The sequence below is a fragment of the Calypte anna genome, chromosome 1, assembly GCF_003957555.1.
Source record: "Calypte anna isolate BGI_N300 chromosome 1, bCalAnn1_v1.p, whole genome shotgun sequence".
NCBI classification, from domain to species: domain Eukaryota; kingdom Metazoa; phylum Chordata; class Aves; order Apodiformes; family Trochilidae; genus Calypte; species Calypte anna.
In genome coordinates this window covers 103,728,570-103,745,465 of record NC_044244.1, presented here as the reverse complement: position 1 = coordinate 103,745,465, position 16,896 = coordinate 103,728,570, and the positions used below count along the sequence as shown (strand labels likewise).

The 16,896-nt window shown below is 43.5% G+C and overlaps 1 protein-coding gene across 2 annotated transcripts in view; it reads left to right on the top strand.

Moving 5' to 3' along the window:
• Positions 1-1,694: 1,694 nt before the first annotated feature.
• The window catches only part of APP (amyloid beta precursor protein), a 212,113-nt gene continuing 196,911 nt past the window's right edge, over positions 1,695-16,896 (top strand). Inside the window, exon 1 of one of the 2 annotated variants that reach the window (XM_030447545.1) lies at positions 1,695-1,932. In XM_030447545.1, the coding sequence (XP_030303405.1) occupies positions 1,876-1,932 (57 nt within the window). In that variant the 5' untranslated portion in view covers positions 1,695-1,875. The remainder of the gene's footprint in view (positions 1,933-16,896) is intronic. The other variant, XM_030447476.1, reaches the window with a different exon arrangement.

Here is a 16,896-nt window from a genome sequence, read left to right as displayed (position 1 = left end):
TCCATTGTTTCTCAAAAGAATTGTTTTTGAATGACCTCCATCAGATTTAGCAGGATGTTGCTTATTTGCAACTACGGTGCTGCCTTTCCAGTGGCTGAGTTTAGAAGAAGCCATGTGGTTAGAAACCCTTACCCAACAAATCCTTCCCTAACCCCTCAAAGCCATGAGATTGTTACCCTAACAAGAAGGTAACAGTAATAAATTATTACCGCTATAAGACTGTCATTGTTGCTGTTTAACTCAATGTACAGGTTGTGTTGTATCATGGCTGTGTGTTTCTTAAAAGCACCTACTGATTGCATTTGTTGGATATACTTCATATCTTGATGTTTAAGGGGCTGAAGAGAGTAGCCTCATCTGCTATCTGCTGGTCAGAGATCTCTCAAATTTAGGAAGTGTGACTCAAGTGATTGATTTATGTGTAGCCAATTCCTTCTTTCATACAAGATTCACATTTTCATGAGAACAGCCTTCTTTCTCACTCTAGGGCTGGGCTGTGGGGCTATAACGCTGTGGCACCAAGGTCTGTCATGGCATGTTACAGCCACAGCAGCCCAGGAAGCATCCCTCTTGCATGCCTGGCCAAGCGGCCTTCAGTTCTGACTTCAGGAGAATTTGAGGCAGAGAGTGGCAGCAAGAACCACAGAGCCTGGGCTTCTGTTATAGCAGCTGTAAAATAGGGAGATGTCCACCTCCTGCCACTGGTGTTTCCCAACACAGGTTGTCTCTGGTGACTGCCTGCTGGGAGCCTGGCGGAGAGCAGAGGTGGTGCCATGGAGTCCCCTCTGCAAAAGGCAGAATGGGCCAGGCTGTGTCATGCTGGATTTCTGCTACAATAGCAGCTGTTTCAACACAAAACTCTACTAATGCTTTTAGCTTTCCTTACAGGTTTACGATACCAAATATTACAATGCTGTTGAGGAGATGAAAAAGTCAGTTTGCTTTGGCCTCCTGTTTGACAAAGCTCTACAATTTAATTTGATTTCTTCTTAGTTCAACAGCTATAAGCTCCAAGATGTTTTCACATGCCTTCCCAATCCATAGCACTCCTACAAATGTTGCACTGATCTAGAAATCAGCAGCAGGCCCAGGAATATGGGAGTGACCACAGCTGTCTCCCCATGCTGATCTGGAGGAGCCTGAGGCTTCAAGAGTGTGTGCTAACATGCCTCCACACAGATATGAACTGAAGATCCCAGGCTGGAGTGCAACCTTGCCCGAAATGGCAGAATTTGTAAAACAACCCCCAAATCACACAATTTTTATTTATTTGTTTATTTTGTGAATGGCCTGACATGAAGTCAGTATTCCTACAGGCAACACTTCAGAGGGGCGACGGTGCATCCAGGCCTCAGGGCTTCTGAGGGCGCAGAGGTGGGCAGGGAGGAGCGGTGTCTTTGGAAACGGCTCCCGATGATGCCCGAGAGGCACATGGAGAGGCAGGTGCTGCAGCACCAAACATCCATACGAGGACAACGCCGTCACCGGTCTAAGGCTGTCCTGGGAGTCCGCCCCGAGCCGCCGAGCCCGGGCCCGAAGGGCGGCTTCGCCGCTCCCTCCTAACCCCGCGGTGGCCAGGCCCAGGTACGAGGAGAAAGGCCCGGTCCGGACCCAACCGCTACCAGAGGGCCGGTGGCCGGTACTGCACCTCCCGGGCGTTGCCGCTAGGGGTCCCCGCGGGGCGGGCCGGGCCGGGCCGCACCGCCCGCTCGGGGGCGGGCCGGGCCATCAGCTGACCGGCCCCGCCGCGGCGCTCAGTGGTGCCGCTGCAGCTCAGTCGCTCTCCCCGGCAGCGACGCGGCTCCGCGGATTTACGGACGGACCCTGCCGCGTCTCGCCGGCTTCCCTCCTTCCCCCCCCTTCCCGGCCGCCGCGATGCTGCCCCACTTAGCCCTCCTCCTGCTGGCCTCCGGAGCGGCTTGGGCTGTCGAGGTAAGCGGGACAGGAGGCGGCCAGGCGGGGGCTTCCCCGCTGTCCTCCTCCGCTTCCCCGAGGCTTTGTCTGCCCGCAGCCGCCCCTGCAGCGTGGGCTCGGGTGGGGCTGGCGGGGGTCGCCGGCGCCCGTCACGCAGCCTGGCGGCGGGAGGCTCCTTCCCCGGCTACCGTCTCCCTCCGGCCGCCGAACAATAGGGCCGCTCCCGAGCGGGGCGGTGAGCCGGGGGGTGACGGCGGCGGCAGGGAGAAAGCGGAGTGGGAGTCCTTGGGGCTGGTGCTCACCGCCCCCGCCACGCGTGTTCGCGGCGGTCGGTTGGGGCTGTCGCTGCCGCTGGGGCCGACTTGCTTCGTTGACCTGGCTGCCGCTGTTGGGGCGCTTCCCCAGTAACTTCAGCCGTCGCCCGCGGAGCCGTCTGGCGCGGCGGGCGGGGGTCCGTGGGGAGGGGCGGCGGCGCCGTCGCCAGCCGGCGGGCAGCGCAGGGCAGGGAACGGCCGAGCGCCTCCCGCGGGGGGCTGCTCCGCCGCGGGGGTTAGTCCGCCAGGAGCTGGGAATGGGAAACTTTCCTTGCGTGTAGGAGTTCTGCGGGAGGGGGAGCGAGGGGCCCAGCGGCATCTCCCCGGCTCGGGGTGCGGAGCCGGGCTGCAGGCACCACCGCCCCCGGCGAGGGTGCTGCCGGGGGAGGGGAGGGCAGGGCAGGACTGGGCAGCGCCTCCCCCGTCGCGGAGCCACACGCAGGTGTGCGGGGCGGCGGTGGGGAGCTCCCCGTGGACTGGCGCAGCAGCTCTGCGGGGGCGGGAAAGTGCCGCCCGCGGTGGTGCGTGGGGAGGGGGCGGTGGCCGTGGCCGGGCCGTGCCCCCCGCGGGCGGTCCAGTGCCAAGCGCCGCGGAGGCAGGAGAAGATGGCGCCTCTGCAGTGCAGCAGCGGCGCCGCCGTGCGCGCTGCGGCCGCCGGCAGCCCGCGCCCCTCCGCGGCCGCCCCTGCCTTCCCCGCGGCGGATCCGCCCGTCCTCGGGGCACCCTCCTCTGAGCCCTCCTCTGGGTGGGGCTCGGGGTGGGAGGGGTCCCCGACGCCCTCCCTCCCTTCCCCCCTTTGCTTTGGGGTGGGGGGGATCAGCGTCCTGGGGTAGGGGGAGCCGGGAGGACCCCGGAGGGGCTGCGCAAGCCCGGACCTCAAAGGAGGAGCCGACGTGGCTTGATGTCGATTTCCACCCACCTGCTCCCCAGTGAAAAAAAAAAGAAAAAAAAAAGGACAAAAAAGAAAAGAAAAGGTGTGGGAAGGGAGAGTGAGTTCCGTCTTCGGTCTCTGTTTGCCAGACCTCGGCCTTCAAGGCTACTGTCGTCCTCTAGTATTTATTTACCTCCCCTCCTGCTAAGGGGGGCTCGGGTGGGTGTGAGGTGAATGCTAACATTCAGTCTGGAAGCTGAACCCGAAGGTTGCGCTTCCCTTTGGGCAGGCAGATGCAGGCCTGCTGCTCCGGTGTCCTTCCCAGGAGGGATCCTGGTACCTGGTGGAGGAGAGGAGAGAGCTCTCCATCCTGGCTTTCCACTGCCAAAGCTGGTAGCCACATAACTCTTGCTTTGAGGCACGATCTTGCCAGCTCTGAGTCGGGTATTTCAAGCTGAGCAGTTGTAAAGATATTCAGAGCTTTAATGCTTCCAGTTACGAAACTTGTTTGGGTTTTATCAGCTTGATGCAACCGTTTTTGCCTCAATGCAATAGAATGAAATCTCTGCTCTGGGTGCACAGATGAAGCAAAAAAATGAGGTTTTGTGATTGAGACCTTGCTATAGGATAGACCACAGAGGGATAGGCATTTCTATTGGGTCCCCATAGCCCTGGCCTTATATATAGGTATGGTAGTTATTGGCATTGTAATGGAGCTCAGATTTTGCACCAGAACTGTTCGGGAGTCTGTGTTCAGAAACCTCTGCAATGGTGTCTGCCTCAGTGATATCCACAATTTTCAGAGAGATCCTATGACTTGAAGCATCTGCTTAAAGCAGGCGCTGATGCCTTCAGTCTTGTGCTGTCATTCCATATGAACATTTGAGGTTTTGCATTTATCCTTTTTTTTTTTTTTTTAATGTTTTATAGCGGGGTACGTTTTAACATCAGTACATCTTGTCATCAGGCATTTGTCAATCTTGATACTCTAAGGTTGATGTTTTGAGCAATACTAAAATATGTGATATGAAAATATTTTATAATAGGGATTACATATCTGCATTTATCTCACTTGAACTGTCTTCATATGCTAAAGTGTGGAATTTCATGTTTGAATTAGGTTCTCTTTAGATCTCTCTTCTGAAATGAAGTGTTTTTTCCTGCCATTTTAACAAATGCTTTCTGGAAAGCAGCAAAGAATGGCATAAGGAAGAGGAAACACATAAGGAAGAGGAACAAAACATTCTTGCTATATTACACATAAGGAATTCCTTTCTAAATTAACAGGTAGACTACTGTTTATTTATGGAGCTGAGGTCAGGAAATCCATTGGCTAAGAGCTCTAATAATTTGCAAAACTGCCATATTTTTCTGTTGCTATCCTGGGAAATTTTGATTTATAAACTGGGATCATTCATGCAAATTCATAAGGATAGTTACTGCCTGATGCATTTAACTACTGAAATCAGACAATCACAGTTTATAAATCAAAAATTCTTCTAGTTAGCACACTGAGGATATGAAGATTTCTGCTATACCTTTTCTGCTTTCTGCTCTAGCTCTGTGTTTGTGAAACCCTTCTACCAGCTGACTGAAATCAAGTTGTTAAGACATTGGTATCATACAAGCTGGCCCTGAGAAGGTTAGTTGGCAAAAATTATGCAGCCTGACAGCTTTTTTTTTTTTTTTTTTTTTTTTTTTTTAAGAAAAACAAACAAAACAAGAGAAAAAAGATCGATAATGTAGTGCTTTATGGGTTCTCTTTATAGGATCTTATTTTTATTTAATTTTTTAAATTTAAGGTGGAAGGCCCCAGATACTTGTTTGTTCAGTTTTCAAGCATACCTTTAGAAATGACTTGTCAGTCTGGGAAGGGGAACACTTCAATTACAGACTTCTGGTTCCTCTTCCTGTGGGTCATGTTCCTGAATTCCCCTGGCAAAGGCTTTGCATTTTTGAAGAGTACTTTTTGCACCTCCTGTGTAAGATGCTATATCAGGGTGGGCAGCTGCATGGGTGAGTGGGGCAGGGCAGGCACTCTGATGTGCTGCCGAGGTCTTTGCCAGGCAGATGTACAAATCAGACATAATTTGTCTTTTGAGCAACAGACAATTTTGAGACTTAAATTCTCTTCAGATGCCTTTTCTGAGGGAAAATAAGTGGCTGCTCTGCTTCCTCACAAAATAAGTATGGAATCATAAGGGAGCTGACAATAATTTGATGTTTTAAATTTTTTTCTCATGAGCTGTTTGAATTGTATGGCAAGCTCAGAAGAAGTATAGATCATCTTTGATGATCTTGGCTTTCTATTTGCATGTATTTTATAAAATGTAAAGGATAATAAACAGTTTGGTTTATAAAACGTCTGGAGAAAAGGTATAGCAACTGCTTTTAATTGGCAATTCTTTTCCAATACGAAGCTTAGCAAAATAGCTTGAGAGCATATTAACCTCATGCAGCTGCAGTTCATCTGACCAGAATAATTTTTTTATAATGATTCAGTGAAATAATTTACACAAGCTGTTGGGTGTGGAGGCTTGGTCAAGAAATTAGTGGATAGAATCACAGGATCCCTGAGAAAGTCACTGTTCCATCTTGGGGATCAGATGAGGCTGCTAAAGGCTTTCTGCAGTTGGGTCTTGAAAATGGAGCTCCAAGGGCAGAGCCTCTGCAACATTGCTGGGCAGTGTGCTCTGTCCAGGGTTTGGTTGGTTCATCTCTGCATTGGAACATGTGTCAAAGGTGTTGTTTGTTTATTTTAAGGCAGTGTCTCTAGGCTTAATTTACATCCTTAATTCTCAGTGCTTTGAATGTGTGTCATTTTGACATCTACCAGATCTTCCAAAAAAATGTATGTAATAACTAGGAGTTGAAAAAACTGAGTATTTTTAAATTAAACTCAGTTAACATGTATGTATACATATGTCCATATGCACAGTGCATTAAAATAATGTGTCATTATAGTATATTCAAATAGATTGAAATCACCCACATATTTGCATATTTAATGTATGACAAAAATCACCATATATGTACATCCATGTATAGACATTATATTAGTGTATAGGCTGCATTAAACCAATAATCACTTACTTACTTCCTTAGATCCAGGCAAGGAAGAGACAAAAGTTCTAGACTGCTCCTGATCAAAACATAATTGGGTTCATAGCAGTTGTTAGGTGAGCTGTCTGGTGTGGTTTTAACACTTAAATCTTGTGCTGTGTGTTATTAGATTTAAATTCTGGGGATTTTGGAAAAAATCCCATGGTGTAAGAAGATTAAAAGTAGAGCAAATTGAAAAAATACCGAATGACTTTCCGTAAGCTTGGGTAACTGTTAGAGAATGCTCTTGACATGAGAGTTTACACCAGTTGCTGTCAAGCTAAGGATTGCCAAGAGTAATGCTAATAATGAGCTTGAGCTTGGAATAATTCAGAGGCTCCTCTTAAGAGAAGTAAAACTTTAACTCTTAATGGTTTTGAGGTTGGTTATCTGAGCTTGGTTATCTGTAGTCAGTCTGACTCACACCTCCAACCCCCCCTTTTCATAACTTAGTCTGGAATCTGCCCTTCTTCCTTGACTCTGCTTCAGAAAAACCTGCAGCTGAGGTTTTGAAAACGTATTTTCCATTCCTTTTGGTGATGCCAGACCAGCTGAGAATATCAACCATTAATGTCTGGTATGTGGTTTTGAGTCACTTTTCTGCCCTTGATTTAATGTAACGTTGATTCTGAAACCTGGGTATTTGTTGTCCTTTTAAAAATTATTACTAATTTTACTTAAAAAACCTTCTTGAGGGCTACATAATTATTAAATCTTGTTGTAGATTATACAGTCTACTGTGAATTCCAAAAGCTCTGGAGATGCCTCAAGTTACCAAAAATAGCTACCTTTTCATGTGACAGTTCAGCCAAATAACAAAATAGAAACAAAATAAATGGGGATAATGGCCTCTGTTCAAGGGAATTGGTTTGAATGACAGCCATTGAGTATGTTTGTATATATACAAGTGTTTATGAAAAGGAGCATCACACCTCAAGCTCCTTGCTCTGTGAAGGATTTCAATACTGTACTTTGTAGTAGAAGTACTTGACAGCAATTCAAGTAATTACAAAACAAAATATCATGTGATGGAATTGCAGGTAAGGAGCAATTCACAGTGTGTAATTTTGCAGTGTCTCATGAAACATGCTTTCTGGATGAGAAGCACATACATCTTGGTGTATGAATGTAAAGATTTTAAATAAGTGAAGCTTTTTAGAAGGTTGGAAAACCTTAAACCAGCTACTAATGGTAAGGGCACAGCTAAATCACTATTGTGTGTTGCAGGTTTCTTGCCTCCTGCATTGATTATTAGAAACAGGAGAGTGTGATAGGTACGGGAATTGCTGGTTTCTTTGTCTCACTCTAACAACTACTGAGACCAATACTCTAGGTGTAACAACACTGTGTAGCTGTCAGTCTAACAACTTTGTAAGTCTTCTGACTTCTTCAGCCTAACAGTAGGACTTGAGGCTCACTTTTTTTCTTTGTGTTCCTCCCCAGCAAGTTCAGGAGAACTTGATCTTCTCTTGAGGACTTCAGTATTAAAGGGTAAGGGGTAGACTGCAGTTACTTACAAGGCTTTCCAAAAGAATCAAACCCTCTGGTCAAGTGATGGCATTCCGTGGACTGTGGAATGCCAAGCTTTAAACAGAGGAGTGTGTGAGCCAGTGTGCTTTGTGGTTGTGTAACCCTGCTGCTGTTTTCAGGTGGTGTTTAAACACTTCTGTTTGGCTGGCAACTGACCTAGCTCACATTCTAGTTGCTGAAAGCTGCTCTTCCTGCTTCCACCAGTGGCCACCCTCTGTAAGCTCAGCCTTTTCAGTGCTCTTTCACCCCTCTCTAGGTGGGTTTTATGGTCCTGTGCCATGGTGAAGGAAACCTTTTTTGGTAGGTGTCATCTTCTGGCAGATGCTTCAGAGGCTTGAGTCAGAAAATGACCACAAGCAGCCAAACTGGCCCAGCTAAAAGAGCAGGCAGCTTCTCTGGGCAAAAGTGGCAGTCTCTGAAACCACATTTGCTCAACTTTGGGTAGCAGCATTTACTTAAGGTGTTAGTTCCTTTGCCTCCCTCTGGTGATTTGCAGAAGGGCACAAACAGTTTTTCCACACCTGACCCCTCCTTAGTTTGTTGTTTTTAGGTTTTTAAAAGCCAGTGTCAAGTCACTGCAAACAAAAATCCCCAAGGAACTGTGTTCACGGATGGATAACTCCATCCAGTTCCCCCTGACCCATTTTGAGCTAATCCAGACAGGAATTCCCGGTTCATCCTTTCTATCTTCCCCTGGAGCAGAGCTTATCTATTCAACCACAGCAGATAACTGTATGACAGGAATGGGGCAAAACTGGTTATACCTGTTGGTAAAAGCATTTAAAAATCGCTTCTTTTCAGAGCCAGGCTACCATTGTGATCCTTTATGTCAGTTTGTATGGTTGACATAATTTCTGTTTGGAATTCCAATTAGTAAAATAAAGTGTATGTCTAATAGAATTTCAAGATGAGGACGCTGGGGAGAGTGAGCGATGCTCTGTATTGTTTGGGCACTGTATTAATTTTTGACCTTGAGTTTTGAGACTGTGAAATGGAAGTTCACACGTAAGTAGTTCAAATTTAGGGGACAACAATTATTTGGTGCTAAAAGACTTCAGATACCGCATTACCTTTTTCTTGTTGTGAAGGTAGAAATGACTGCCACAACCACCTCCAAAATTTAGAAGAAATACCCAATAGACACATAGAAAAAAAGAGTTTGGGCAGGATTTTGGAGTTACTTATATCTTCTCTGTGCTTGCAGTAAGCCTTCTCTTCCTTATCAGCACACTTTTAAATTAGAGATTGCTCATTCTGAAGCACTTATCCTACAAAATTAATTTTTCTTTAAATTATGAACTCTGCAAAGTACTGATATTGGCCCACCCCCCTCTTTCCCTGTCAGATACCATATCCTTTGTCAGATACCATGATACAGTTTTGAGACAAACAGCTAATTTGTTTTTTCCATGCTTAGTTATATGAATTTATTTGTAGCTGAAGTTTTGGATCTGGAATATGGAGTGTTGAGCTAATACAGTAGCTTTATTACATTTTGCTTTCTTGTCACTTGAAAAACTGCTGTTGTTCCCTATGTCTCACCTGAAAAGATGGGGAGTGTCGGATTTTTTTTGATATATTATTGTTTTATTCTCTTGCAGTTTTCAAAGCGCCTCATAGGTTAAGTCATGGCTTCTAGGTTGTTTGGGTTTTTTTGCTTGAAAAAAAGCTCATTTTAAAACACATCCCATATAATGCAGCTATGTTTATGTAAACAGTGAAAAAACACAGTATTATATAGGGGATGGTAAGTTGGGTAAGAGAAGAAACCAGTAATGCAACAAAAGGGAAGATTTTTTTTTCTTTATAGGTGTTGCATATTTAAATTTACTAAATGTTACTTGATCACTGTTTAATTGTTGAGTATCTGCAGTATGGAGATGAGGGAATTTTGTGCATGTATAGCATTGGTAAGCATCTAGACCTGTAATGTGCATTAAACTGTAGGGCTGTTTGAAAGCTTATTTGGTGTTTTTCTGCAGCTCTGCTACATGTGCTCCATCTGCCCTCTGCCCAGTTCTCTTTAACTAGGAAGTGGCATAAAATTGTTTGTGATGGACACATTTTTCAGCATCCTAATTTTGTCCCGGTTTCCTTTTCGCAGCTCTGTCTTCTGTTCCAGTGATAGCATTGATCTGAAGCTGCTTAACAACAAGAAAAATAATTTTGGAACCCAGAACTTGTCCTTCATTTAGTGTTGCTGAGTTCCTAGAACCTCATTGCAAGTAATTTGCAGATGAGAATTTGACCAGCATCTCAAAGAATATTGTTTATCAAGAGAATGTCATCTTTACATCATTAAAAAAGAGGCAAAACAGAGAGCTTCCTCAAACTTAGAATTTATTGTTTATATACATTTTATGCTGGCAAGGTGAAAAGCCTAAAAACCCAGACCAATAAAGGGACCCAGAATATATGTGAATGTTTGAGGGAATTTTGAAGATTTCTGAAGGTCCCCAAGGGGATCCAGATACAGTCAGTCTCTCACTTTTGTTTAGATTCATTTCTACTTTGACATTCTTTCATTTCTCACAGTATTAATATAAGTTGTGGGGATTTTATTTCTTTTTCCTGCTAGCCTTAAACCTGAGCAGCCATTTTCTCATTTTACATGTGCAGAGTGGTCTTCATGATGAAAATCACATCTCTGAGCTGTTGAGGTGAAGTGTTCTGCCTTACGCTGCTGAATCCGGGCTGAGGCATCTGTGATAAAAATCAGCACTCGCTGATGATTGGGTCACCAAATGTTTTATTTTGGCAGGAGAGAGGGGTGGATGCCTGTGATGGGCAGGTCCTGCTGTGCAGTGGGGAAGGGAGGATTGTGGTACTGATTTGTGCTGGCACCATGTGCTGAGCTGCTGGCTGGGCCGTGGTTGACAGGCGTTGTTGTTCCTGCTCTTGTTATGGGGGGCTTTGCTTTGAGCAGAGGAGCTAAGGCCTTTCTGAAGCTGTTTGCAAGAAAATCTTGTGAACAGTGGAGCTTGGAGAGAAAATACTGTCTCTGATCAAGAGCAGGGCAAAATGAAATCAAGGCATTTTGATTGAAATCAGTCTAAACTGTTTCTGAAAATGCATTTAAATGAGACAGGATTTGTCAAGCAACTTTAGATTAATTTACAGCTACAGTACAAATTCTAAAATACTAAGTTCCTGTTTAAATAATAAAGCTTCTGTGGGCAATGGGCAAAGATATAGGATCCAGGCTTTGAAAATTGAGGCTGACATATGCTGCCTGGCTCATTTGAATGTTCTCTTTCATTTGAGTGGGGCAGCTCACACTCGAATATAAATGCCTGCATGAATGTTTATAATGTGTTTTAAGGAAATTGTATCTTTTAACTGATAAGAGGAAGAAAGCTTTAATTAATCTGTCACTTAAAAGAAAAATTCTGAGTAACAAAAGGCTGTTATGTACTCCTTTTATAAGCAGAAAGATGAAACGTGACTTAAGCGGTGCTGTTGACTTGTGAGACTCAGCAGCAGCAGGTAGGAGCCTGAGTTTTCTGTTGTTGCTGTAAAACTGGTGTTTGACATTAAAACTGATAATTAAGTGGCCTCTTCATTTTGAAGAGGGATGTTGAAGCCTGAAACCCATATGGAAAATGGACCATGGGAAATACCAGTGTTGGGCAAAACCAGGGACTCCCCGGGCTTGTTCTCTGCTCAGACCTCCTGCACCCTTTCCAAGGCTTTGCTGCTCAGTTAGTTTAGGTAAACTCAGCATGGTTTTGAGGTTTCCTTGTGATGTGCTAGATATGGTTTTTGGGAGCTGAGCCTACCCTCTTTTTTTCTTCAGGGAAAAGAGTACTGGGACAGGAATTAATGGCTCTGTTGGATAGAGGTAATGAAAAAAAAAAAAAAGAAGTTCTAGCTCTGGATATAAAACCAGATGAGAAAAGCAGTCTAAGTTAGCAGAAGGAGGACTGTGCCTCCACAAAGAGGAAACTCCAGGCAAGGAAAGGCATGCCAAGTACCACTGTCTGGAAGGTATTCCAGTACAGGAAACTTGGGAGAGCATGGGCTTGAGTGAAGCTGAGAAGGGAATAAATGTTTTGCCTCCAGATGTGAAGACTGTGCAACTACTTTTCCAAAGAGGTAAATACAAGAGATTGGGCTTTGTCATGGTAAACAGGAGTAATGTAATAGCCTGTGATGTGCAGGAGGTCAGATGAGATGTTCTCTGTTGAAATAATGGGATTTAAATTCTCTACCCATGGGAAACTCCCAGTGCCTTTTAACACATACCCTGAGGAGAATATAGCAGTATCTGGTCGTGCAAGGTTTTGTAGACAGTAACACTGTTTGCAAATACAGCATAAGTTATTTTCTTGTTGATTTTAAGATACAAGTTTTTGTTTTATCATAATTAAGTTACATAATTTATATGTAATATAATTAAATTACGTAATTTATGTGTAACATAATTAGGCCTTAAACTTGATTTCAAACCTGTTGTGTGATAGCATTTTCTGTGACAGACTGCTTAGTGTGTTTTGGAATTTCACGGATAAAAATACATCAATATTTGCAGAACTATTGAAGGCAACACTTTCAAGGTGTCTGCTTTTATTGTTAAATTGTGATTAAAAAATGAGTGATGAAAAGAAAGCCTTTTCAAAGATTTAGAGAACTTACTTTTTTGATCCTGCTGAAGCAAAAGAGCCTCTGGAGCTGCAATTGAACACATGCAGGCTGTGCTGGTTGGCATTTTCATTTCCCATGCAGCTGGGTAGGACTGAACAAGTTTGGATTGTACCTGTTAGCAGTTGCTTTTGCTCTATGCTTTCAGCCCAGCTTTGTGGATCTCCAAGACAGAAATTTTAAAGAAAGAAAGAAACAAATTTTAAGGACTTGGCTTGAGTTGTAAATGGCCTTTAGAGATAAGGAGTACTTTAGCATTTTCAAGTGTTCTCATTTTTTAAAAGAAAAAAAAAAAAAGAAACCTTGAGAGGATGATCACTTAATAATGTATTTTAGGAGTGATAGCTCCCCAGTATTTCTGTAACAGTGGAGACTGGTGTAAAAGGCCACCTGAGCCTTTGGGGAATTCCTGCATTTAAGCTGGAGTGCAGATTTTATGTCTATTACTTACTGCTTTTTAATTATAGGGAATAGTTTGGGTAAGGAAAATATTTGAAATTTGAGGAATCAGGCATGTCAGACATCTCCAAGTTAAATTTCAGAACGGTACCCTTGCCTTGGCTGCCACCAGATCCTGCTAGCTGTCCCATGGGTCTTGCCAGGCACTGTCCTTCCAATGCCTGAGGGGCTTTTGGATGCCTTCCACACAGAGGAAAATTCCTGTTCTTATTTACTGTACAGTCAATAAAATCTCTTACAATCCCTGTTAGGTCTGTGTTCAGGTCAGTGCTGTCTCTGTCAAGTCTCTCTTGGTATTCAGCTGCTTTCATCCTGCTCTAACAATTTCAGTTCTTGTTTCAGGAGAAACACTGAGGTATAAGGTTCATCTTGAAAAAAAACCCAAAAGCATCACAAAGCAGCCCAAAGAAACACCACCTCTCACCCCCAATTCTCACTGTAGTTATCTTACTTTGAGAAGCATCTGTTATCACTGGCTTCCTAATTCAAAGGTTGATTTTAATCATGTCAGCAGCCAAATTTCTAATTAAAATGTCTGTAGATTTTGGCTAATGCATATGTTGAAGATTTAACTTAATGGTTTGTTTGAACTAAAAGTATGTGTCATCAGATACTAGGTCTTCTTGCTAGTTGGTACAGAAATCCAGAACTGATGTTTTTTAGTAAAGATATTTAGAAAAGGAAGAGTATTCTTATTGAACAGTTCCCATTACTTCAATTACTTGCCATAAAGAAAGCACATAAAATTTCTTACAGAAGTGTTTATGGATTTTTGGTCTTTTGTAGTCAAATCACTTAGGGCATCTAAATTGGTACAATGTCAAGACTGTAGAAGGTTTTGAATTTTATGTGCCACATCCCCCTTGCCATACCACTTGTGCTTCACAAGGAGAAAAGCATACCTGGGGTGAGAACAGCCTGGGAGCCTGCCTGTCCTTGGGATGTAGCTCTTTAAGTCTGTAAGAGATGCTTTGCTATGCATGATTTTTTACCTCTCCCTTTAGGAAACTGGGGAGGGTGCAGCTTTCTGAAACACTTCCTTTAAAATAAAGTTTATAGTTTCTAGAAATCTTACTTTGGAGGCTTTGTTTTAATTGGAGGTGGGAAAAGGGTGGGTGTAATTCCGAATTGGATGTTCAGGCTACACCCCAGTGTCTTTCAGAGAGGGCTTATCTCTGTAGTTGGAAAAGCTGAATATCAAGAACAGGGGACACAAAGAGCATAGAAGTGAATTACAGGGGTTGAGCACCTACACAGAGAGATTGAAACTTCATGTGTCCTTTAAAATGTATCTGTACAAATCTTTGCTAGTGGTTTGGGTTTTTTTTTTTTATAAGTCTGCTTAGAAACTTCCCTCTGTCTTTGCCTTTCAGACCTGAAATGATACTTCAAGAATCTTCATTAAAATGAAACCAACCAAACCATGCATTTTTTGTTTAATAGGATTCTTTTTTGGTGGTCTTTTAAAAGATTTGTTTGATCTTTTTGTGTGATGTTGTGGTTAGTGGTTGTTTTGGTTGTTTACTGGTTAGGTTTTTTTGTTTGGCTTTTCTGCAGTTTGTTTTTTTTAACACAACCCCTGGTATTTGTCCTCCTGCCATAGTTTAAAAATTCGATTCTCCTGTCTTTGCCAGAGCCGATGTATTCTATGAAAAAGCATTTCCTCTGCCCAGAATAATAAATGCTGTTAGTCTTCTTGGGTTTTGTTTTAGCCAGGTTTACCTACATTATGTGTTGTTAGTTATGTGCAGTGCCTAGATTTGATGTAAGCATGCAAATCAGATTCCCTTATAAATAAAAATAATGGGCAAGCAGCTTGTAAACCAAGTTGACAAGTTAATTGCATGAGTTTCAGTATACTTAAAAAAACCCCAAACCAAACAACAAACCAAGAAATGGAAAGGATATAATGGCTTTGTTTGCAAAAGCAGCACTCTTGTTATGAATTTATATTTGCAGAACAGAGTAAATAGTGCAGTTCTACAGCTTGTGTTGTTTTGATTAGGTGTTCAGAAATGCTTATCATAATTGTTGAATCTTTGGCATTTGCAACAGGCAGCTGGGATTTTTTTAAAAAAATGCTCACATAGCACCAGGTGTGTTGGAAAAATGAAATACTTTTTTTTAGACATAGCTAAAAATGCAGTGTTACTGAAGGAAAGCTTGTCTTTTGGAGTAAGAATGCTTTATCTCAGTGAGGCCTCCACTGTCTCCTCAGTCTTCACTAAATTTTTAGGGTTTTAGATGGTTTTCATGATAATGTAAAGGATGTTACAACTTGTGTGAAGAAATAGGCTGATATATTTTTGTAGACCTAAGTATACATATTTCATTTTTCCTACACATGTTTATTTCTTTTTATTAACAACATATGCTTTTATGCAACAGCAGTTGTTACTGTTAAGTTTTTGTTTGATTGTTTGTTTTGTTGTGTTTTCCTTGGGGTGAGATGTTAGATCCATGTACTTAAAAATACTTAACACCTCCCCTCCACTGGCATGTTCAGTAGATGGAGTTATCTGCTGAACTAATTCTGAGCTAGAGAATGGGTTTGATTACCTGAAACTGGAATAGGTAACCCAGATGTGCTTGAAGGTGTATACATACAACAAATATTTTGTTAATGCTGGGTTAGCAGACACACCTGTGTCTCAGGGTGGATTTCTCTCTCATCCCAGTTCTTAATGATGGGAGGAGGTGGGAAAGATGCGTTAGAATTACATGTTTTGCTTGCAATAATTATCAGTAGGAAAGGTGATGCTCAGTACATGCCTGCATTAGCTTTGATGCTGGAAAGTCTTACTAACCTATGTTCTGTCTGCTTGGCATGTCCTTTTGGTCTCCTGTCTTCAGACCTCATCCTTGAAGCTGTGACACAAGCCATGGGTTTCTGCTATGTTCCATGACTATCTTCCAGAAGTACCTCTCTTTAACCCTCTGCAGGGATGGCATTTCTGCTGTCCTGCTTTAGTTTTTGGTTTGTAATAGGGTGTGGGTGTACTTGACTTCGATGGTTGTTTTCCCTTCTTTGCCTATGAGCACATACAATTCCCATAGACAATTTTCCTGAGATGTCAGAAGGAAATGCTTTTCTCTCAGTGAAGCTTAAGCTCTTAAGATTGTGTTCTTCTGAAGTGAACATCTAGGTGAGCATCTACAGATTCCTTTCTCCTGGGGAAGTGATGCTGGACCAAAGATTAGGCTCTGGCAAAGGACTAGAGTTCTCCTACTAGTCACACAGCTTTGTCAGCTTTGCCCCTAACTTTAGGAGGGGAGGCACTCCTTATGGTTAGGTCTGTGGACTATTTTTAATAACTTTGAAGAAAATAGAAAAAACAAACAAAAAAAGATAAAAGATCAGCCTCCATAAGCTTTAGTCTTTTGGACTAGGACATGCATTTCCTGCATCTATTTTTAGAGCCCTTTGGAAGGTGGAAGCAGTTGTACTGAGCCTTGTCTGGTGATGTGGCATGTGCTGCTACCAGTTGATAAACCTCATTGATAAGGTGTGTTAAGCCTCAAAAAGGAAAATGTCATCACAGTGAATGTTAGAGGGTGGAGTAGATCTGTGTTGTGGTATGGAGTGTGTTGGTGCAGGACTTTCCAAGACACTCAATGAGTGTGATGGTCTTGGTATTCTCTTTTGACTAGTTGGTAGATTTATGCCGTACCTGTGTCAGCATTTGTTCAAATCACAAGTATGCATGAGGAGGTGTTGATGGGCATGCAGGGCTGGGCTGCAGGTTTGCCTTGGGATGCATGGACTGTCTTCTTCCACGGTGGCACCCAAATGATTTTCTCCAGGAACATACCTGAAACGTGCTGACCTCTCAAGGATGCCCAGGCCGCATAATAGGATCGGATAGATGTGATCGGAAGTGAAATGCACTAGGAGAACTGCAGGTTCTCTCTATCTAATGTAGTGGTAGCTGCAGAGGTCACAGGAGGGACGACGTCTTCAAGCCATGACAGGTTGTTGCAGCACAGGGTTTGTCTAAGGTAGACAAGCTGAACGGTAGTCACTGAACCGTAGTCAGAATTGTAGCAGTGTGGGCTGAAAAGGAA